We start from the raw sequence: 24,626 nt of genomic DNA, 5'->3' as shown, positions 1-24,626 counted from the left end.
GCGGTTTTATTAAACACATTTCTCTCTGTCCTTCAATCTCTCCCTCTCTCTCTCTCTCCCTCTCTCTCTCCCGCTCCCTCTCTCTCTCTCTTTCTCTCTCTCTCTCTCCCTCTCTCTCTCTCTCTCATATTTCAATACAAGTCAAAGGGGCTTTGTTGGTATGAGAAGCAATGTTTACATTCACAACGACGTTTGAAATGTTATATTATTAACTATGTGCAGTGTTGTTACAAAGTGCACATGGTAGAAGTACAAATGGCAAGGGAAAATAACTAAACAGATTCATTTACTTTGGTGTTTGTGTTCCACTGGTTGCCCTTTCCTTATTGCCGCAACAGGTCACGGAATTCGCTGTGATGAGTGCACACCGCGGTATTTCACATAACAGATATGAGAGTTTATCAATATTTGATTTGTTTCCTAACTATTTTAAGGTCCATGTAACGTGAGGGAAATATGTCTCTCTTATGCTATCGTACATTTGGCAGGAGGTTAGGAAATGCAGCTCAGTTTCCACCTAATTTTGTGGCCAGTGGGCACATAGCCTGTCTTCTCTTGAGAGCCAGGTCTGCCCATGGCAGCCTCTCAATAGCAAGGCTATGCTCACTACATAGTCTGTTCTCTCTCTCTCTATCTATCTCTCTCTCTCTCTCTCTCTCTCTGTGTGTGTGTGTATGGCACAGCGGGGACTGTGAAGCAACACAAACATAGGCTCATACACACACGATAACATATGCACTATACACACACGTACACATGGATTTTGTATTGTAAATATGTGGTAGTGGTGGCGTATGGGCCTGAAGGCTCACAGTGTGTTGTGAAATCTGTGAATGTATTGCAATGTTTTATAATTGTAGAACTGTATTCATTTTTCTGGACCCCAGGAAGAGTAGCTGCTGCCTTGGCAGTAGCTAATGGGGATCCATAATAAATAGAAATACTGTACGCTCTCACTCTCTCAATCTCTTCCTGGCTCATCACACTGCCCATCTCTCTTTTTTCTCTCTCTCTCGCTGTCTGTCAATCTCTCTTTCTCCCTCTCTGCCATTTCACTCAGCCTCTCTCTGTCTGTCAATCTCTGTCTCCCTCTACCTCTCCTTTTGTCTTTGATGAGGCGTCAGAGCTGTCCTTGTGCATAGCCTCAAATGGCCTTATGTGTACAATATGACCAACACAGTCACACAGTGGTTTGGAGTGTGTTGGCTTTTAAATACTAGATTGGTTGTACTCGCCAACCGTGTCTGTCGACATGACAACCAGACATGCAAAGCATCAGAGTCTAAAGTCCACATCTTTAAATACTTCAAACATGTCAGCTACGCCGTGATTACACACACACACACACACACACACACACACACACACAGCAAAATTAATCATCTTCCTTCTTTTATTTCTTCCCCTTCTCTTGTCCCTCCTCCGTTGTCACCCCCTCCCTCCCTCCCATCACATCACATTGGGCCACTGATGCCAAGCGAGGTTTGGGGATTTCATTTGCAAAAGACAATTTGGCTATTTGGTCGGAAACTCAAATTGAAACAGTAAATCATGTTTAAATATGCTGCCGTGTGCACGCACACATGCACACTAAGCTTCAACCTCAGGGAAGGATTTCATCCATAACCTTATCAATGCCATCTGGATTACAAAATAGGCGACAGCAATACAAAGTGCAAAAGGCGAGCGAACCCAGAACCTAAGAGCCGAGTTGCCTTTCAGCGAACAGGCAATGGAATCCTCCAAGACAGGGCTCTGCGCAGACAGACGTCGAGTTCACAGTAAGGATACAGGAGATGAAGGAACGTCACTGCACTACAAACTACACGAAACCGTAACAATGGGAAACAGAAGAAGATTGATGAAAGGAGACATATTACAAAGCCACAGCTCAAGACCACAGAGTTAAGATGCAGGGGAGTTTCCCTCAGAAGTCTCTCTATGAGCGTGCCATACTGCATTCCGGAATGTAGTAAATATTGATAACTGAGTTTATGTTGTGAAGACATACTGAGTACATATGAGTCAAACATGTTTATTTTGTCATATACACAGGGGCACAACATTCACTGGGAATGGGGGGGGGGACATTGCATTTTTGTCCATCCCAGTTTTATCTTTGGAATGTGCTACAAAGCGAGGCAACTGCGTGCGTTATATGCTTTCAGTCATTTCTGTTTTGTGTGTAAACATCAACGTATATATTTTTTGTATTTTACCCACCTTTTTCAGTCTAATTACGATCTTGTCTCATCGGTGCAACTCCGCAAAGGGCTTGGCAGAGGTCGAAGGTCGAGTCATGCGTCGCCAAACCACACTCCTTTACACTCTCCCGCTTAACCCGGAAGCCAGCCAAGTAAAGGCCTCCCGACCAAACCCTCCCCTAACCCGAACGCCACCCTATGAGACTCCCGGTCACGGCCGGGTCTGTAGTGATGCCTGAAGCACTATGATGCAGTGCCTTAGCCCTCTCCGCCATCCCCGGAGGCCTAAACATAAGACATTTTATGGTTGTTTGTTCCTTATTCTGCTGCAAGGTGAGGCGCTTTTCAATTACAACAGATTATTGTACTTTTGTTTACGATCATACACACCTCGCCAATATCGGGTAGTCTTTCAAGCACATATTTGAAAGAAATCTGGTGTTCGATGACGATTAAATACAATGTGTCGGTGTGTGTGTTTGTGTGTACGTGCACATTGGTATGTATGTGTGTCAGTGGAGGCTCCGGTATTTACTTGGCAAAGACGACAACACATCACTCCGGACGGACACAAGCAAAATTGCATGACATAAATGTTATGCAGCAGCCGAGGCCACACCTAAACATTAGAAATCTGACATGCTGTATGGGTTGAAAATGAGACTATTTTTCAGTCTGATCAACTGTAGGCTACTAATAAGAGCATATAGCTTATGTGCCCTGTCCATCTGGTCAGCTTAAACTAATTGGTAACGTTTTAATTTGATTTATTTTTAATGAACCTGTATTTAACTAGGCAAGTCAGTTAAGAGCAAATTCTTACTTACAATGTCAGCCCCCTCCTGTGGGGACGGGGGGCTGGGATTAAAATAAATAAATACAATAGAAATATAGGACAAAACACACATCACAACAAGAGAGACAACACAACACTACATAAAGAGAGACCTAAAGACAACAACACGGCAAGGCAGCAACACATGACAACACAGCACGGTAGCAACACAACATGACAACAACATGGTAGCAACACAACATGGTAGCAGCACAAAACATGGTACAAACGTTATTGGGCACAGAAAACAGAAGGTAGAAGGTAGAGACAACAATACATCACACAAAGCGGGCGGCAGGGTAGCCTAGTGGTTAGAGCATTGGACTTGTAACCGGAAGGTTGTAAGTTCAAACCCTGAGCTGACAAGGTAAAAATCTGTCGTTCTGCCCCTGAACAGGCAGTTAACCCACTGTTCCTAGGCTGTCATTGAAAATAAGAATTTGTTCTTAACTGACTTGCCTGGTAAAATAAAGATAAAAAATAAAAAAGCAGCCACAACTGTCAGTAAGAGTGTCCATGATTGAGTCTTTGAATGAAGAGATTGAGATAAAACTGTCTAGTTTGAGTGTTTGTTGCAGCTCGTTCCAGTCACTAGCTGCAGCGAACTGAAAAGAAGAGCGATGCAGGGATGTGTGTGCATTGGGGGACCTTTAACAGAATGTGACTGGCAGAATGGGTGGAGGATGAGGGTCTGCAGTAGATAGGCCAGGGGGAAGTGAGGCCTAAGAGGGTTTTATAAATAAGCATCAACCAGTTGGTCTTGCAACGGGTATACAGAGATAACCAGAGGATTCTAGAGTACAGCGATGTGTCCTACAAGGAGCATTGGTGGCAAATCTGATGGCCAAAATAGAAATAGGTCTATAACAGTTAGGATCGGCTTGATCTCCCACTTTAAATAAAGGACTAACTGTGGCTGCCTTCCAAGCAATGAGAACCTCCCCAGAAAGGAGAGACAGGTTAAAAAGGTTGGTGATAATAGGGGCAGCAACCTTAAAGAAGAAAGGGTCTAAACCATCTGACCCAGATGGTATTTTGGGGTCAAGTTTTATGGAGCTCCTTTAGCACCTTGGACTCAGTGACTGCTTGCAGGGAGAAACTTTGTAGCGGGCCCGCTCATCCACTGGCACATTGAATGTATCCCCTCCAAGCACTGTGAGTACCCCTGTCAATTGTCTCTCATTACTGTATGTAGAGTCAATCACATACACATTCACATTATTATGCCTCAATGATTTTACTCCTTGCTAAGACTAACTAATTCTTAGCTCTTTTGTCTAACTACGCAGTGTGTGTTATTGTTTTTTGTATTCCCAGTCAAATCCTGTCCTGGTCAATCCTCTGAACACTTCAATTCATGCCTCATACCCTCATTCAATCACTACTGTGATCCCGTTCCAACACTGTGTAAGTAGCCCTCTCATTCCCCTTCCCCATAATATTGTATTATAAATGTCTTTATAAAACGCTTTAGGTTAAAATAATTTGTCTTTGACGATTTTAGAAACACTTCGTCGTGGGCCTCCCATCCTCCTCAATTTTTCAGTCACCAGCCTCCACTGATGTTTGTGTGTGTACCACTGTATCACTCTAATTAGATAATGGAGATTAAAAAAAAACTATTCAGAGGGATATTAATGCCTTATTTCCATCCCTGTTTGTTCTTCTCTTCTTCGCTCCAGCAAAACGCCCCATCTGCATTCCCACCAATTAATTTATGCTAATCTCTCTCTGTACGGTGTGGGGGGGGGGCGGACCGGCGAAGCGCCACTAAACTGTGTTCCTGGACACAAGGTCATCCGTGAATAGGCTTTGAAAGAACGATTGGACCTGATGCACCATGATGAGGTAACCTCACAAATAGATTGGCAGAAGACAAAACAAACACACACATGCGTGGGCGCTAACACAGACACTAACACACACACACACACACACACACACCCGTTCAGGCACAAAGACACACACACACACACAATGGGGAAGGAGGCAAAACAGGGAAACAAGGAAGTTGACCTAAAAATTGGGATCTGCCCTGGGACGCCGAAACTACAGCATCAAAGGGAAGAGAGGGGCAAAAAGGAGGAGGATAAGATGCTTTTGATGTGCATGGAAGCAGCCGAGGGTGTAGAGAAGACTCCCTCCCTCCATCTCTTCTCTATCTCCTCTCTCCTTCAGTTCAGTCTAGGCCCGATCACATTGGCCTACTTTACCACAGTATGAAAATAAGGGCTGTATTGGGCGAATACGTTATCAGATAGCCAGGCAGTCAAGTGAACTTCTGGTAAAAGTTTCCCGAAGAATTCTAACGGCAAGAGGTTAGATTCTTTGGGAATTTATTTTATGCAGACAAGGATGGAGCTTAGTTTCCATTGAGGTTTACTAGACTACCCTCTCAAAGGCTTATAGACTTAAACATGGTGAGAGTGTGAATGGGAAAACCCCACTGCAACTCAACTGTGGCAAGGCAGACAGACAAAAGTGACAAATACCTTTCTTCTTTGGTGAGGTTAGCGTTTGTGATATCCAAGCTTTTACTGAAAACAGACTTACTTCAGACAGACAGAGAGAAAGTAAAGAGACAGAAAGACCATCACATAAAAGGACAGATTCTAAGCATTCCTTTAAAAAAAAAAGTACAGATTATTGTATAGGTCATGAGTCAACCTAACATTAGTTGTGCATGTAATACAGAGCTGGCTATTGCTCACAATGACCAATGCACAATAAGTCATATTAGTCTTGAAAGGAAAAGCTAACAGAAGAAGAAAAGTGGTTGATCATCACATGACAATGGAAACAAAGAAAGACACACACACACATGACATGAATATATTAAATCGGCAAGTAAAAACAGATTAAACAGAGGGGTAAAAGACTATTTGAAGGGTCATGCTAATATGGGGTATTCTCACATTTGGTATACTTTCTAACAGTCTATAAAGAGTTGAAGTCTTAAAGCCTCTATCCTCTTCGGATGACTCACCCGCGCAGAAAGTTGTAAACTTTTCAGCTTTTCTGTCTTTGTTGGACTGTCATAACACCCTAAGCAGCTTTATAATAAAGTTAGTGAGGAGAGGGATTCTACTGGAAGTACACACACAGCCGATTGAACTAATGGACAGAGATATCCAGCAAGGTGCCATAATATGTAGGCACCCTGCTGCTGCGTATTTGAATCCGGTGTTTGCTTTTGTGTGTGTGTGTGTGTGTGTGTGTGTGTACGTGCTTATGTGTGTGTGTGTGTGTGTGTACGTGCTTATGTGTGTGTGTGTGTGTGTGTACGTGCTTATGTGTGTGTGTGTGTGTGTGTGTGTGTGTGTCCATGCATATGCACGTGTCTGTGTGTGTTAAAGAGATTTGTATACTTTTTAGCCAGTAGTTCTGAAAGTAGCACTCACAAGCCAGAAAGTGGCCCTCAAAATTGCATACTACGTCACATATGTGCAGATATGTGCACCACGTCATTGATTTCTCTCTCTCTGCTGCGTCCAATGTGCCGTTGGGCCTGCTATACAACCTAATTGGATAACGCTGGACAGGCCTATTGCTAGCTGTCACTCAAATGCGAGGGGCTGAAGCTCAATGTAGGGAAAATGGCGCGGCACAGCTTCAAGATAAACAGTCGCTTTCAAACTAGGGATTTCATGGCTAATTGAGGTAAGCCAGTAATTCTACTCATAGATTATGCATGTATGAACTACACATTGACACATCCAGCCCAAAGCGGGAGGTTTAAAAAATACTTAGTAGTCACCAAAGTTCCGGAGCATGTCTTTAATATACAGTCATTTGAAGAGTACTACATGGAGAGTTGGAACTACAGACCACTCATATTAATCGGAGGTCCTGTGGTTCTGAGCTTTAATCTCATCTGATTACACTGATATGTGTTGCATGTACTTGTGCATGTGTGTATGTGCGTCAATATGATACATGTGAGTGAGTCCATGTACTGTATGTGTGTGTACACCACACCTCTGTCCATGTGTGGCCATGTCGATGGCTCGTCGTACAGGTACAGGAGAGCCCCCCTCTGTGACGCTCAGCACCTCCATAGACTTCCTCTCCGGCCTCCTCTTCCCATGGCGGTTCAACATGGGGGAGTCCACACGCTTCCTGGGCGGGTCAGCTGAACAGGGGTCAAAGGTTAGGGGTCAGGGGAGAAGCAAGTGAAGAGAGAAAGAGAACTAGTCAGCAACAAACGAACTACATGTGTGACAAAACATCATATCCGAGTTATGGTGTAGCTATTGCATGTTTTCATTTGTAAAAGGCATAGAAGGTCTGGACTAGTCTACTTCTCCTATTGTGTGGGGGTAAATTGGACAAGCCTACCAATCTCACTGCGCGGGGGGAGGTTCTGGTCCTCCTGACTGGGGTACCTCTCCTTCCGGTCCAGTAGCAGGAAGTAGATCATCTTCTCCTGGTTATCACTGGAGAAACAAGGCAGTAAAGTCATACTGTAGGATGTCCTTGAAGCACCTCAGAGTGGATGACTTCGCTGGCACCTCGCTGACACATTTCTCCCTCCATATCTCTCCGTCCCTCTCTCCTTCCCTCTAGTCAGAGAGCAGGTCTTTCATCAATTTGCTATGATCTCTGACACAGACCAGTGAGTGCATGATTTCCCTTCCTTTTTCCTCCCCTTCCATCCATCCTTCCTCCCTCCCTCCCTCCCTCCCTCCCTCCCTCCCTACCTCCCTCATCAGAGAGCAAGTCTTTGGTGAGATTATTTTTTTTGGACCTCTGAAGCAACACAGAGTCCACTTCTTTAACCCTTCCATCCTTACAGTCCTCCCTCCCTCGCCCTCTTACTCTCTCCCTCCCATCCCTCTATCACTCACTCGTCAGAGAGCAGGTCTTTGGTGAGTTTGCCCTTGTCTCTGAAGCAACCCAGAGAGTGCATGCTCTCCAGGACGTCCGGGTCTATCTCTTCAGTGCTCAGGGTTCTGATGGCCACCTTCCTGGGGACAGGCTGCTCCGGCTCAGGCTCGTTCTTCCCAGCTCTGACAGACAGGAAGAATGACAGAAATGACTGACAGGTTTTATTTTTTATATATATATATTCAGCGTTATTTTAACAAGGAAGACATATTGAGGCCTAGGTCTTTTTTTCATGCGCCCTGTCAAATACAATATAAATATACACATCATACACAAAATATAAATATATATATATATATATACAGTTGAAGTCGTAAGTTTATATACATTTAGGTTGGAGTCATTAAAACGCGTTTTTCAACCACTCCACAAACTTCTTGTTAACAAACCATAGCATTGGCAAGTCGGTTAGGACATCTACTTTGTGTAGTCATTTTTCCAACAATTGTTTCCAGACAGATTATTTCACTTATAATTCATTGTATCACAATTCCAGTAGGTCAGACGTTCACATACACTAAGTTAAGGCCGAACAGCAAGGAAGAAGCCACTGCTCCAAAACCGCCATAGAAAAGCCAGACTACCGTCTGCAATTACACATGGGTACGAAGACTTTTTGAGGATCTGAGGACCCTTTCCAAATATTTTCAGTCTCCTGACGGGGGATAGGTTTTGTTGTGCCCTCTTCAAGTCTGTCTTGGTGTGCTTGGACCATGTTAGTTTGTTGGTTATGTGGACGCCAAGGAACTTGAAGCTCTCAACCTGCTCCACTGCAACCTGCTCCACTATTATTATTGTTATTATTGTTATCTGACCCTAATGGTCATCTATGAACGTTTGAACATCTTGGCCATGTTCTGTTATAATCTTCACCAGGCACAGCCCTCAGAGCCTGGTTTCTCTCTAGGTTTCTTCCTAGGTTCTAGCCTTTCTAGGGAGTTTTTCCTAGCCACCGTGCTTCTACATCTGCACTGCTTGCTGTTTGGGGTTTTAGGCTGGGTTTCTGTAGAGCACTTTGTGACAGCGGCCGATGTAAAAAGGGGTTTATAAATACATTTGATTGATTGATTGTGACAAGGTAGGGTTGGTATACAGGAGATAGCCCTATTAGGTAAAATAACAAGTCCATATTATGACAAGATCAGCTCAAATAAGCAAAGAGAAATGACAGTCCATGATTACTTTAAGACATGAAGGTCAGTCAATCTGGAACATTTCAAGAACTTTGAAAGTTTCTTCAAGTGCAGTCGAAAAACCATGTAGCACTACGACGAAACTGAGGATGAGGACCGCCACAGGAAAGGAAGACCCAGACTTACCTCTGCTGCAGAGGATATGTTCATTAGAGTTAACTGCACCTCAGATAACAGTCCAAATAAATGCTTCACAGAGTTCAAGTAACAGACACATCTCAACATCAATTGTTCAGAGGAGACAGCGTGAATCAGGCCTTCATGCTCAAATTGCTGCAAAGAAACCACTACAAAGGACACCAATAATAAGAAGAGACTTGCTTGAAACATGAGCAATGGACATTAGACCGGTAGATAACTGTCCTTCGGTCTGATGAATTTGAGATTTTTGGTCCAACCGCCGTGTCTTTGTGAGACACAGAGTAGGTGAATGGATGATCTCTGCATGTGTGGTTCCCACCGTGAAGCATGGAGGAGGAGGTATAATGGTGAAGGGGGTGCTTTGCTGGTGACACTGTCTGTGATTTATTTAGAATTCAAGGCACACTTAACCAGAATGACTACCAAAGCATTCTGCAGCAATATGCCATCCCATTTAGTTTGCACTTAGTGGGACTATCATTTGTTCTTCAACAGGACAATGACCCAAAACACACCTCCAGGCTGTGTAAGGGCTATTTGACTAAGGAGAGTGATGGAGTGCTGCATCAGATGACCTTGCCTCCACAATCACCCAACCTCAACCCAATTGAGATGGTTTGGGATGAGTTTGTCATCAAGGCAAAGGGTGGCTAATACAAAATATATTTTGATTTGTTTAACACTTTTTTGGTTACTACATGATTGCATGTGTTATTTTACCATTTTGATGTCTTCACTATTATTCTACAGTGTAGAGAATAGTACAAATTAAGAAAAACCCTTGAATGAGTACGTGTGTCCAAACTTTTGATTGATACTGTATATACACACCCTAAATACAAAACATCACAAATAACCCAGTTACATTCCTCCACAAATAAGTCCCCAATCAATACTTTAAATTGCCCGAACGGCACAAGAACATCAAGATCAAATCGATTTAGAAATTTGTTCCAGAAATACGGTACATTAAAACTAAAAGCAGATTTACCTAGCTTGGCAGAGACCCAAGGAATCTCAAGAGTTAACCAATCCTGTGAACGGGGAAGGCAACTCAGGTGCTTCAACAGCAAAGTTAGATAAGACCAAAGTTTATGAAGTAGGGCCAGAAATTGAGTAATGTAGAGATATACGGTGCGATGTCTTTAGCGATGTCCAGCCAACCTTTCGATACAGGATGCAGTGATAACAAAATGAAGGGCACTATGGTACATGGCATCCAAAGGTTTATAAATAGTAGCAGCTGCACCTTGATAAATAATATCACCATAATCAAGAACGGATAAAAAGGTTGACAGAATAATCATCACCGGCAACAATGTCGCCTATGGGCACAAACCCACCGTCGCTGGACCAGACAAGACTAGCAAAAAGTGCTCTTCACTGACGAGTCTCAGTTTTGTCTCACCAGGGGTGATGGTTGGATTCGGGTTTGTCGTCGAAGGAATGAGCGTTACACCGAGGCCTGTACTCTGGAGCGGGATCGATTTGGAGGTGGAGGTTCTGTCATTGACTGGGGCAGTGTGTCACAGCATCATCGGACTGAGCTTGTTGCATTGCAGGCAATCTCATTACAGGGAAGACATCCTTCTCCCTAATGTGGTACCCTTCCTGCAGGCTCATCCTGACATTACCCTCCAGCATGACAATGCCACCAGCCATACTGCTCATTCTGTGCATGATTTCCTGCAAGACAGAAATGTCAGTGTTCTGCCATGGCCAGCGAAGAGCCCGGATCTCAATCCCATTGAGCACGTCTGGGACCTTTTGGAACGAAGGGTGAGGGCTAGGGCCATTCCCCACAGAAATGTCTGGGAACTTGCAGGTGCCTTGGTGGAAGAGTGGGATAACATCTCACAGCAAGAACGGGCAAATCTGGTGCAGTCCATGAGGAGGAGATGTACTGCAGTACTTAATGCAGCTGGTGGCTACACCAGATACTGACTGTTACTTTTGACCCCCCCCTTTGTTCAGGGACATGTTATTCCATTTCTGTTAGTCACATGTCTGTGGAACTTGTTCACTTTATGTCTCAGTTGTTGAATCTTGTTATGTTCATACAAATATTTACACATGTTAAGTTTGGTGAAAATAAACGCAGTTGACAGTGAGAAGACATTTATTTTTGCTGAGTTTAGATAGGCAACACAGTGGAGTAGAACGCTAATAATGGGAGATATTCAGCATTAATATTTTACAGTGTTAGCAATGACAAAAATACAAATTGTGAAACCACTTTAACGTTAAGAAAATGTGTCCACCAAACATGACGAAGATATACACTGAACAAAAATATAAACTGAGTTTCAGTTGAATTGGTCAATAAATAAAAAAAATGAGGCCCTAATCAATGGATGTCACATGACTGGAAGTACAGATGTGCGTCTGTTGGTCACAGATACCTTAAGAAAAAGGTATGGGTGTGGATCAGATAACCAGTCAGTATCTGGTGTGAACACTAGTTGCCTCATGTGGAACAATCATCATAGAGTGGATCAGGCTGTTGATTGTGGCCTGTGGAATGTTGTCCCACTCCTTTTCAATGGCTGTGTGAAGTTTCTGGATATTTGCGGGAACTGGTCCACGCCATCGTACACGTTGATCCAGAGCATCCCAAACATGCTCAATGGGTGACATGTCTGGTGAGTATACAGCCCATGGAAGAAATGGTTACATTTTTAGCTTCCAGTAAATGTGTACTGACCCTTGCGACAAGGGGCCATGCATTATCGTGCTGAAACATGAGGTGATGGCGCCGGATGAATGGCAAGACAATGGGCCTCAGGATCTCATCACAGTATCTCTGTGCATTCAAATTGCTATCGATGAAATGCAATTGTGTTTGTTGTCCATAGCTTATGCCTGGCCATACCAGAAATTCTGCAGTTTTATCAGCTGTCCGTGGAGCTGGTCTCAGATGATCCCGCCGGTGAAGAAGCCTGACGTGGAGGTCCTGGGCTGTCGCAGTTACACATGGTCTGTGGTTGTGCGGCTGGTTTGTCTTACTGACAAATTCTCTAAAACGACGTTGGAGGCGGCTTATGGTAGAAAAATGTACATTCAATTCTCTGGCAACAGCTCCGGTGGACATTCCTGCAATCATCATGCCAATTGCACGCTCCCTCAAAGCTTGAGACATCTGTGGCATTGTGTTGTATGACAAAACTGCACATTTTAGAGTGGCATTTTATTGTCCCCAGTGCAAGGTGGACCTGTGTAATGATCATGCTGTTTTATCAGCTTGTTGATATGCCACTCCTGTCAGGTGGATTCATTATCTTGAGAAATGCTCTAACAGGGATGTGAACAAATTTGTGCACAAAATTTGAGAGAAATAAGCTTTCAGTGTGTATGAAAATGTCTGGGATCTTTTAATTCAGCTCATGAGACATGGGACCAACACTTTACCATGTTGCGTTTATATTTTTGTTCAGTATACAACATCGTAGATTGCTAAATAGCAATGATGAACTGACATAATGTAGCAATTATTACACATTATTACATTGCTGAACAGTTGAACGGCCCTTGGCAATTTTCTGAGAGGAGGTATTTAAAGCCTGCATTGATAAGGCCAAGCTATTTAGGAACAGAACAGAGTTCCATTAAAACTAAGAACATCATTGTCTTTTATGTTCAGGTGGCGTGTAGGGTAACTACTAGAGCGTAGCAGAAAATAGACCCCTCACGTCTGTCCTAATGGACCTACCTTCTCTTACTATAAAGGCTGCAAAAAAGTTTGACTTTAGCCTCCATTAGTTCCCCATTACCCAATTTAGCCTATGTAAGTGCCATACTTTTATCTACTGACCCTTTAAAAATATATATATATTTGCTCCATTTTGTAAATTAAATTACATTTCACTGATAAAAGTACATGTGCATATATCTAGTAGAGTATGCACAAAACAGCCAGTCGTATGGATGTTCACACACAAACACACACACAGAAAGGAGCTGTACTCACATGTACCAGTTGTGCTTCTGGATCTGCTCCAACTGTAGAGACACACAGGAAGAGGAAAAAACATTGTGTTAATGACACAGCATGTGGAACAGGTGCTGTGACAGACAGACGAGTGAACACAGCAACATGCCTTATCTGTTCTTACTGTATGTATTACGACACACTTAAGACTTCTAGAAACAACCCAGTCTTTACCTACTGTAGTGACAAAACAATATAATACACTATATGTACAAAAGTATCTTGACATCCCTTCAAATTAGTGGATTAGTCTATTTCAGCCACACCCTTTGCTGACAGGTGTATAAAATAGAGCACACAACAATGCGATCTCCATCGACAAACATTGGCAGTAGAATGACCTTACTGAAGAACTCAGTGACTTTCAACATGGCACCTTCAATGGAGGCCACCTTTCCAACCAGTCACATTTTTCACATTTCTGTCCTGCTAGAGCTGCCCCGCTCAACTGTAAGTGCTGTTATTGTACAGTGGAAATGTCTAGGAGCAACAACGGCTCAGCCGCGAAGTGGTAGGCCACACAAGCTCACAGGACAGGACTGCAGAGCGCTGAAGCACTTAGAGCGTAAAAATCATCTGTCTTCGGTTGCAACACTAACTACCGTGTTCCAAACGGCCTCTGGAAGCGTCAGCACAAGAACTGTTTATTGAGCTTCATGAAATGGGTTTCCATGGCCGAACAGCCGCACACAAGCCTAAGATCCCCATACGCAATGCCAAGCGTCAGCTGGAGTGGTGTAAAGCTCACCGCTATTGGACTCTGGAGCAGTGGAAATGCATTCTCTGGAGTGATGAATCATGCTTCACAATCTGGCAGTCCGACGGACAAATCTGAGTTTGGAGGATGCCAGGAGAACGTTAACTGCCCAAATGTGCCAACTGTAAAGTTGGTGGAGGAGGATTAATGGTCTGGGGCTGTTTTTCATGTTTTGGGCTAGGCCCCTTAACGCTACAGCATACAATGACATTCTAGACGATTCTGTGCTTCCAACTTTGATGTGGAAGAACATGACTGGCCTGCACAGAGCTCTGACCTCAACCCCATCAAGCACATTTGGGGTAAATTGGAATGCCGACACGAGCCAGGCCTAATCGCCCAACATCAGTGCCCGACCTCACTAATGCTCTTGTGGCTGAATGGAAGCAAGTCCCAGCGGGCAATGTTGCAACATCTAGTGGAAAGCCTTCCAAGAAGCTATAGCAGCAAAAGGGGCGGACCAACTCCATATTAATGTCCATGATTTTGGAAGGAGATGTTCAACGTGCAAGACGTCCACATACTTTTGCTCATGTAGTGTATATTCATTCTATTTCTATGGGCCTTCCACTTACTTCAATACATAGAAAGAAGAAGAGAAAAAAAACACATTACAGCATTAATATTCATATTATTTGTTGAGTAGATTAAACAGAGAGAAAACCAAATGAGTGAGGGACACTTAAGACGTTGGGCAACTGGGAAAGCACCCTCTATTTGACAGAAAACTCTTAATGCTGATGTGAGTGAGAGTTAATCTAATAAACTGTTAGAGGAAGTCACACTGTAGCCGTGGGAGGGTTTCAAGTGCCGCCTGTCTGTGTCTCAGACGTCTGAACCAAACAGACAGAGTCAATGGGATTACTGTCTAGAGTCTATATTCAGAGAGGAGGTTTCCCGGACCCAGATTAAGCCTACTGCTGGACAAAATGACATGGTAACTGTAGAAACACCATTACAAGTGCTTTTTAAGTCCAGGAATACTCTTAATCTGAGCATGAGAAACTGCCTCTGAGTGTCTTTTAGTCTAAATCAGGGGGAAGATGGCTCCCTTTCTCTACAGTGATAAGTGATTTCTGCTTTACTAGTACTGTGGGTGAGAGCTGGGGGAGATGCTCTGATTTACACTGCGGTGGTAAATATTTTGTGGTAATAAAGTGAGATGGAATTGTTTGCTACATTTATATCTGCTTAGGCCCTTTACAAGTTGCCCCCTGTATTGATTGAAAACCAATTTACCTTTCACCTGAACGTGAACAAATGTAGTATTAAGTGCATCTTCAAGCTGGAAGGGTGTTGGGAACATACATCTAATCCGAGGCCTGATCTTAGCAGTAGATTAGGTGGGCCATAATCTAAATTGATGCTAGAGCAGATATTAAGGGAATTGTCGACCTGAAATAAGGGGGTTACGAACATACATCTGATCCCAGAGCTGATCTTAGAGGAATGTACCGTGAGTCTCTTAGTGGCATCCACCTCGATCATGCCCCGAAGGAGGTTCTGACAGTCTGGGGGGATGAAGTGGGGCATGTGGAAAACACCCAACTTCACTTTCTCCAGCAGGTTTCTCAGGTTGTCATCGTCAAATGGCAGGGCGCCCTGAGATCGATAAGATTTTATTCACAATTCCGGCCAGCCAAGTGATACACTGCATTCAAATCATCAAGGATAACACACACACACACACAACAACCTCTGAACACAAGAGAGGAGCATTAATACCAGAATGATGCTCAAGTTCCAGTGAAGATTTCTCTAATGGCTGGTCTACAGGACCCACTTAAAGCCTAGTCCTTGGACGAAAAAGAAGGTTCAATGGAGATTCCCGTTACCCAATGGAAAGTGTTTCCTAGTCCAAGACTAGCCTTAATATGTGTCCGGGAAACCGGCCGTATGTGATGTCACTCAGTAAGTCGGAATTGAAAATTAAGAGCCATGACCAAAGTAGAAAAGTTTAAAGAGTGCCAGGTGAGACTGTACTGTGTGCATCTGACAAGGACAAACAAGAAGGTTATTGTTGTTAGCCAAGGGAATACGGTGAATACGTATTACTCACGGCAGTCAATGTAGGACTATCGAGCCATTCTTCTTCAAAATCTCTAATATGAATGGCTTTCAAGAGACACTAGGCAAGGCAATACACGAGCATTACTCATGACAATCAGTGAAGGTCTATCTGACATTTGGAACAGGCAGAGTATTCACACTTCTATGGATTAGAGGTGTAGTTTATGATAGCATGACTGATAGGGTCTCTTCCCATCTCAACATATCTTCATCGGGGAGAAATAATTGATGGCCATATTGACAAAAAAATGGAGAAACCCTCACACACACAGACACACACAGCCTATTATTTCCTTTGTTCTCAGCTTCCCCACTTTGTCACTGTCTAATCAGAGCGGTGTGTGAATGCTGATGACACAGACTCTGATTAACGAGCATATGTGTGTCAGTACAAAGCTGACAGGCCAGGCCAGCCCAGGAAATCCCTGCTCCAATCAGAAACGTGATTAATCAACCAATCATGTGGGGATGAAAGATGGAGGGTGCTGATTTAATTTTCAGTCCTGATCCAATAATCTAATGTCATCTTTCACTAACATTCTCTCCAGACAAGATCTGGAATCACAGGCCATTGGCAAGAAGTTTGTTTTACCACATTTATTAAGTTATGTCTCTAAACCTTGTCCTGCCCCTTACCTCAAATTCCACCCCAGGGTATTTAAAATCATAATGAAGACATGTATACAAGTCACTGTAGACCAAAGCCAGTGAGACACTGAGGTTGCAGATTCCTATGAAGACTTATTGTGTCACCAGCAGCTACGTCCCCCTGTCACTTTAACCCGCATCAAACCACAACACTAACTCAACGGCACGTGTCAGGGTCATCGTCAGGGCAACGGCAGCTGTCAATCACTCACCACTAAAAGTGCAAAGAGGATGACCCCGCAGCTCCACACGTCTGCTTTCCTCCCGTCGTACTTCTCCCCCTGAGAGAGAGACACAGAGAGAGAGAGAGAGAGAGAGAGAGAGAGAGAGAGAGAGAAAGGAAGCGAGAGAAAGAAAGAGGGAGAGGAAGGGAGAGTGAGACAGAGCGATAATGACAGATCAAAAAAAGAGTGAAAGATGTAATCAATTATGCATTTTGTTATGGAGGTGAGCTATAGATTCCACATTATTTTTATGAACTGAAAACCTTTAAAACTTCACCCTTGGGTGAGTTGGTGTTTACAGTGCCTTCAAAAAGTATTAATACCCCTTGACTTATTACACAATTTGTTACATTAGCTTTAATATTGCGCATAGATTGTAATTGTCTGCATCATTTCCAATCCCCCATTTTTTTTTAAATATCTAAACAAGGACAGTTTTATTGATTCTTTAATGAGAACAACAGTTTTCAGCTGTGTTAACATAATTGCAAAAGGGTTTTCTAATGATCAATTAGCCTTTTAAAATGATAAACTTGGATTAGCTAACACAACGTGCCATTGGAACACAGGAGTATTATATGCAGATAATGAGCCTCTGTACGCCTATGTAGATATTCCATAACAAAATCTGCCATTTCCAGCTACAATAATCATTTACAACATTAACAATGTCTGCACTATATTTCTGATCAATATGATGTTATTTTAATGGACAACAAAGTGCTTTTCTTTCAAAAACGAGGACATTTCTAAGTGACCACAAACTTTTGAAGGGTAGTGTACAGTGGGGCAAAAAAGTATTTAGTCAGCCACCAAATGTGCAAGTTCTCCCACTTAAAAAGATGAGAGTTCTGTAATTTTCATCATAGGTAGACTTCAACTATGACAGACAAAATTAGAAAAATAAATCGAGAAGATCACATTGGAGGATTTTTTATGAATTTATTTGCAAATTATGGTGGAAAATAAGTATTTGGTCACCTACAAACAAGCAAGATTAATGGCTCTCACAGACCTGTAACTTCTTCTTTAAGAGGCTCCTCTGTCCTCCACTCGTTACCTGTATTACTGGCACCTGTTTGAACTTGTTATCAGTATAAAAGACACCTATCCACAACTTCAAACAGTCACACTCCAAACTCCACTATGTCCAAGACCAAAGAGCTGTCAAAGGACACCAGAAACAAAATTGTAGACCTACACCAGGCTGGGAAGACTGAATCTGCAATAGGTAAGCAGCTTGGTTTGAAGAAATCAACTGTGGGAGCAATTATTAGGAAATGGAAGACATACAAGACCACTGATAATCTCCCTCGATCTGGGGCTCCACGCAAGATCTCACCCCGTGGGGTCAAAATGATCACAAGAACGGTGAGCAAAAATCCCAGAACCACTCGGGGGGACCTAGTGAATGATCTGCAGAGAGCAGGGACCAAAGTAACAAAGCCTACCATCAGTAACAAAATACACCGCCAGGGACTCAAATCCTGCAGTGCCAGACGTGTCCCCCTGCTTAAGCCAGTACATGTCCAGGCCCGTCTGAAGTTTGCTAGAGAGCATTTGGATGATCCAGAAGAAGATTGGGAGAATGTCATATTGTCAGATGAAACCAAAATATAACTTTTTGGTAAAAACTAAACTCGTCGTGTTTGGAGGACAAAGAATGCTGCATCCAAAGAACACCATACCTACTGTGAAGCATGGGGGTGGAAACATCATGCTTTGGGGCTGTTTTTCTACAAAGGGACCAGGACGACTGATCCGTGTAAAGGAAAGAATGAATGGGGCCATGTATCGTGAGAGTGAAAACCTCATTCCATCAGCAAGGGCATCGAAGATGAAACGTGGCTGGGTCTTTCAGCATGACAATGATCCCAAACACACCGCCCGGGCAATGAAGGAGTGGCTTCATAAGAAGCATTTCAAGGCCCTGGAGTGGCCTAGCCAGTCTCCAGATCTCAACCCCATAGAAAATCTTTGGAGGGAGTTGAAAGTCCGTGTTGCCCAGCAACAGCCCCAAAACATCACTGCTCTAGAGGAGACCTGCATGGAGGAATGGGCCAAAATACCAGCAACAGTGTGTGAAAACCTTGTGAAGACTTACAGAAAACGTTTGACCTCTGTCATTGCCAACAAAGGGTATATAACAAAGTATTGAGATAAACTTTTGTTATTGACCAAATACTTATTTTCCACCATCATTTGCAAATAAATTCATAAAAAATCCTACAATGTGATTTTCGGGATTTTTTTCCCTCATTTTGTCTGTCATAGTTGAAGTGTACCTATGATGAAAATTACAGGCCTCTCTCATCTTTTTAAGTGGGAGAACTTGCACAATTGGTGGCTGACTAAATACTTTTTTGCCCCATTGTATATATAAACATGCATACATACAGTATACACATACATACAAATGCACATACATATATACAGTTGAAGTCAGATGTTTACATACACATACAAAGACATTTAAACCCAGTTTTCACAATTCCTTTTATTTAATCCTACAAAAAATGTGCCTGTCTTAGGTCAGTTAGGATCACCACTATTTTAAGAATGTGAAATGTCAGAATAATATTTCAGCTTTTCTTTCTTTCATCACATTCCCAGTGGGTCAAAAGTTTACATACACTCAATTAGTATTTGGTAGCATTGCCTTTAAATTGTTTAACTTGGATCAAATGTTTCCACAATATTCCCACAAGTTGGGTGAATTTTGGCCCATTCCTCCTGACAGAGCTGGTGTAACTGAGTCAGGTTTGTAGGCCTCCTTGCTCGCACACACTTTTTCAGTTCTGCCCACAAATTTTCTATAGGATTGAGGTCGGGGCTTTGTGATGGCCACTCCAATACCTTGACTTTGTTGTCCATAAGCCATTTTGCCACAACTTTGGAAGTATGCTTGGGGTCATTGTCCATTTGGAAGACCCATTTGCCACCAAGCTTTAACTTCCTGACTGATGTCTTGAGATGTTGCTTCAATATATCCACATAATTACCCTACCTCATGAAGCCATCTATTTTGTGAAGTCTACCAGTCCCTCCTGCGGCAAAGTACCCCCACAACATGATGCTGCCACCCCCGTGCTTCACGGTTGGGATGGTGTCCTTCGGCTTGCAAGCATCCCCTTTTTTCCTCCAAACATAACGATGGTCATTATGGCCAAACAGTTTTTTGTTTCATCAGACCAGAGGACATTTTTCCAAAAAGTACGATCTTTGTCCCCATGTGCAGTTGCAAACCGTAGTCTGGCTTTTCTAATGGTGGTTTTGGAGCAGTGGCTTCTTCCTTGCTGAGCAGTCTTTCACGTTATGTCGATATTGGACTCGTTTTACTGTGGCTATAGATAATTTTGTACCTGCTTTCGTCCAGCATCTTCACAAGGTCCTTTGCTTGTTGTTCTGAGATTGATTTGCATGTTTTGCACCAAAGTACGTTTATCTCTAGGAGACAGAACGATTCTCCTTCCTGAAAGGTATGACGGCTGCGTGGACCCATGGTGTTTATACTTGAGTACTATTATTTGCACAGATGAACGTGGTACATTCAGGCGTTTGGAAATTGCTCCCAAGGATGAACCAGACTTTTGGAGGTCTACAATTTTTTTCTTGAGGTTTTGGCTGATTTCTTTTGATTTTCCCATGATGTCAAGCAAAGAGGCACTGAGGTTGTAGGTAGGCCTTGAAATACATCCACAGGTACACCTACAATTGACTCAAATGAGAAGCTTCTAAAGCCATGGCATCATTTTCTGGAATTTTCCAAGCTGTTTAAAGGCACAGTCAACTTAGTGTATGTAAACTTCTGACCCACTGGAATTGTGTTACAGTGAATTGTGAAATAATCTGTTTGTAAACAATTGTTGGAAAAATTTGCCCCCAAAAATTGCCGACTTGCCAAACTATGTTTGTTAACAATACATTTGCGGAGTGGTTGAAAAACGAGTTTGAATGACTCCGACCTAAGTGTATGTAAACTTCGACTTCAACTGTATGCATTTTACGGACACAATCTATTTTACAACAGTTAAATTTAGTTGGCTTTTAGTCCTGGCCTTCCTCTATTTCTGATCCAGTTTGATTTCTATTTGCCATATATTTGTAAATGTGCGATTTCACAAAAGTTATGAACCTACATTGTTTCTTCCTGTAAAAGTTGCGTCATACTGCAGCACATCTTGCGGGCTGCCTCTGAATTCTATGGCACGTTATTTAATTGTCAGTCATTGTTACCATTACTGCTAGTTAGTGCTAGTTTGACCACCAGAGGTCATCTTTGAGAAGCATTTGATAGCCTTCAATATATATATTTTGTAAGGATATAGTATATGGGATTGATGTTAAGAAATGTAGCTTCATTAATTTGATTATTATACTATTTCTATTCCAAGAAAAACAAAAAACAAAACCCGTAGTGTTTTGGTCGGGAGTAGGTTACAGTACTAAGAGCATAACATTTCCACACCCTAAATGTAGTCTTCAACTGTGAGAGACAGAATCAAAAATACAGAAAATCACATTGAATGATTTTTATGTAATTAATTTGCATTTATTGCATGCCTTTCCTTCCAGTTCTCTACTGCCAATGACTTGAACAAACTGCAAAAATCACTGAAGCTGGAGACTCATATCTCCCTCACTAACTTTAAGCATCAGCTGTCAGAGCAGCTCACAGATCATTGCGCCTGTACATAGCCCATCTGTAAATAGCCCATCCAACTACCTCATCCCCATATTGTAATTTTTTTCCCCTTTGCACCCCAGTATCTCTACTTTCACATTCATCCTCTGCACATCTATCACTCCAGTGTTAATTGCTAAATTGTAATTACTTCATCCCTACGGCCTATTTATTGCCTTACCTCCCTAATCTTACCTCATTTGCACACACTGTATATAGATTTTTCTATTGTGTTATTGACTGTAGGTTTGTTTATTCCATGTGTAACTCTGTGTTGTTGTTTGTGTCGCTTTGCTTTATCTTAGCCAGGTTGCAGTTGTAAATGAGAACTTGCCTACCTGGTTCAATAAAGGTGAAATAAAAAATACATCAAAAAAATCTTAAACAGGTTACATGTTTGGAATATTTGTATTCCTTACAAACGTCCTTCTTTTCACTCTGTCAATTAGGTCAGTATTGTGGAATAACTTCAATGTTGCTGATCCATCCTTAGTTTTGTCCTATTACAGCCATTGTGAAACCCCCTCATTGTGAAACCCCTGAGCGGTTTCATTCCTCTCCGGCAACTGAGTTAGGAAGGACGCCTGTGTCTTTGTAGTGACTGGGTGTATTGATACACCATCCAAAGTCTAGTTAATAACTTCACCATGCTCAAAGGCATATCCAATGTCTGCTTTTTTTTTACACACATATACAAATAGGGGCCCTTCTTTAGAGGCATTGGAAAACCTCCCTGGTCTATAACCTCTATTATTTTGCATGGAACTTATTATGAGACTTATTGAGTACTTATTGAGTACTTATTGACTCCAGATACTTCAGCTTTTCATTCTTTATTCATTTGTAAAAAAAAAAATCTACAAATCTAATTTCACTTTGACATTATGAGGTATTGTGTGAAGGCTAGTAACACAACATCTACGTTTTATCCATTTTAAATTCAGGCTGTAACACAACTAAATGTGAAAAAAGTCAAGGGGCGTGAATACTTTCTGAAGGCACTGTAACTAACCAACTCCATGACAGCTGGCACACAGCACAGTTTTTGTTTCATGTTTAATTAGTTGTCTGTACGGGATACACCTGGTATACACCGTCCAACGAAATGCCTACTTGCAGGATCCTACCTGCTAATGCAAGCACATATCCACCTGGCATACACCTGATTCACAGCTGCACTGTGATGACATAACACGTGGCTGTGTGGCATTGCCACTGCCTGAGGGGCAAAGAGCTGAGAGACGGTTCATTCTATACAGAGCTTAGAGTAGAGCACTCTAAAGTGAATGGTTGGAGGGCATATGGGCTTGTGCTGCAATGCCATTATGGGAGGGAGAGAGAGAGAGAAAAGAGAGAGAAAGAGAGAGGTACAAGGTGAGAGAAATAGAGAGCGAGAGAGAGATGGAGAGGGAGTGCACTTACCCTTATGACCTCTGGGCAGGCATAGTGAGGAGATCTGTAAAGTGAGATATGCACAACAGCTTTATACAAGCCAATGCACACACACACACACCTAATAAAACACAGTTACCAGAACATGTGTGCACACACAAACTCACAAACAATTACCCGTACACACACACTATTCTGAACATTAAGTAGAGTTAGCTTGAGGAATGCATTACTAACCCAGACGACTCTAGGCCAATTGTGCGTCGCCCCATGGACCCACAGTGCTGAGCACAAATAGTGTAGAGGATGAACCAACACTCTACTGAGTGTACTGAATTCTATACAGGACTTACAGGACACCTTGTCATAACGTAATTGTCATGCGACTAAAAAACTGTGGTTTGAACATACTTCACTTAGTACTGTAAAGTACTTAAGTAAAAATATTTCAAAGTACTATTACTATTTATATTTTTGACAACTTTTACATTTACTCCACTACATTCCTAAAGATAATAATGTACATTTTCCCTGGCACCCAAAGATAATTGTTACATTTCGAATGCTTAGCAGGACAGGAAAATGATCCAATTCACACACATCAAGAGAGCATCTTTGGTCATCCCTACTGCCTCTTATCTGGTAGACTCACTAAACACAAATGCTTCGTTTATAAATGATGTCTGAGTGTGCCTCTGGCTATCCGTAAAATAATAAAACAAGAAAATTGTGCTTGTCTGGTTTGCTTAATATAATGAATGTGAAATGATTTATACTTTCACTTTTACTTTTGATACTTAAGAATATTTGAGCAATTACATTTACTTTTGATACTTAAGCATTTTTTAAAAACAAATACTTTTAGACTTTTACCGAAGTAGTATTTTACTGGGTGACTTTCACGTTTTACCTGACTCATTTTCTATTAAGGTATCTTTACTTTGACTTAAGTATGACAACTGGACACTTTCTACACCACTGACTTTACTATATGTTGGTATTTCATACTTAGTTAGTAGGAAGGTTATTCATGAATAGGAAGATTACCTCATCCTTTCGAAGAGGTACGACAGCGGTGTGATTGTTATCAACACATGCCTGTGTGTTCAACACTGGATTTACATGACGACCTAGACTACGAAGTCCCGCTCCCTCCCTGTCCTCCCCGTCCTCTCGCTAATCTTACCATCTAACATTCCGTACTCATGAATTTCCATTACGCGTGCTAACGGTGTGTGTCGTAAGTATCTGGTCCGTTGGTGTTGTGTGTTATTCATTAATAAAAATACAGTTACTTTGACACACTGACAGAGTGTTGCTGTGCATCTGCCTTGTCCTCAACGCAACACACATGTAAGGACACACACACACACACACACACACACACACACACACACACACACACACACACACACACGTACATTCTGTGAACACAAGCTTTCTGATTGCCGGAGTCAAATTGAATTACGGTAACGTACGCAAAACCAGTCAATTGGCCCTAGTCAAACAGAGCAGTGTCAGAGCATGCAAACCTAAAACTTTTTTTTTTAAATCACATTGTCTAGAACCACTTGTCCTTAGTTGTATCTAAACGATATTTCAT

At 42.3% G+C, this 24,626-nt stretch overlaps 1 protein-coding gene across 4 annotated transcripts in view; it reads right to left on the bottom strand.

The window, feature by feature from the left end:
- The window catches only part of brsk2b (BR serine/threonine kinase 2b), a 179,944-nt gene that overhangs the window by 30,719 nt on the left and 124,599 nt on the right, over positions 1 to 24,626 (bottom strand). For all 4 annotated transcript variants that reach the window (XM_031808120.1, XM_031808124.1, XM_031808116.1 and 1 more), the window contains exons 6-12: positions 23,054 to 23,087; positions 16,936 to 17,004; positions 15,461 to 15,607; positions 13,228 to 13,259; positions 7,887 to 8,048; positions 7,378 to 7,475; positions 7,018 to 7,171 (exon numbers count right to left, since the gene is read on the bottom strand). In XM_031808120.1, coding sequence (XP_031663980.1) covers positions 7,018 to 7,171; positions 7,378 to 7,475; positions 7,887 to 8,048; positions 13,228 to 13,259; positions 15,461 to 15,607; positions 16,936 to 17,004; positions 23,054 to 23,087 — 696 coding nt within the window. The remainder of the gene's footprint in view (positions 1 to 7,017; positions 7,172 to 7,377; positions 7,476 to 7,886; positions 8,049 to 13,227; positions 13,260 to 15,460; positions 15,608 to 16,935; positions 17,005 to 23,053; positions 23,088 to 24,626) is intronic.

This window comes from Oncorhynchus kisutch, linkage group LG3, assembly GCF_002021735.2.
Source record: "Oncorhynchus kisutch isolate 150728-3 linkage group LG3, Okis_V2, whole genome shotgun sequence".
NCBI classification, from domain to species: Eukaryota; Metazoa; Chordata; class Actinopteri; order Salmoniformes; family Salmonidae; genus Oncorhynchus; species Oncorhynchus kisutch.
Note: the sequence above shows the minus strand (reverse complement) of the source record. Positions and strands in the feature narration are given on the sequence as shown.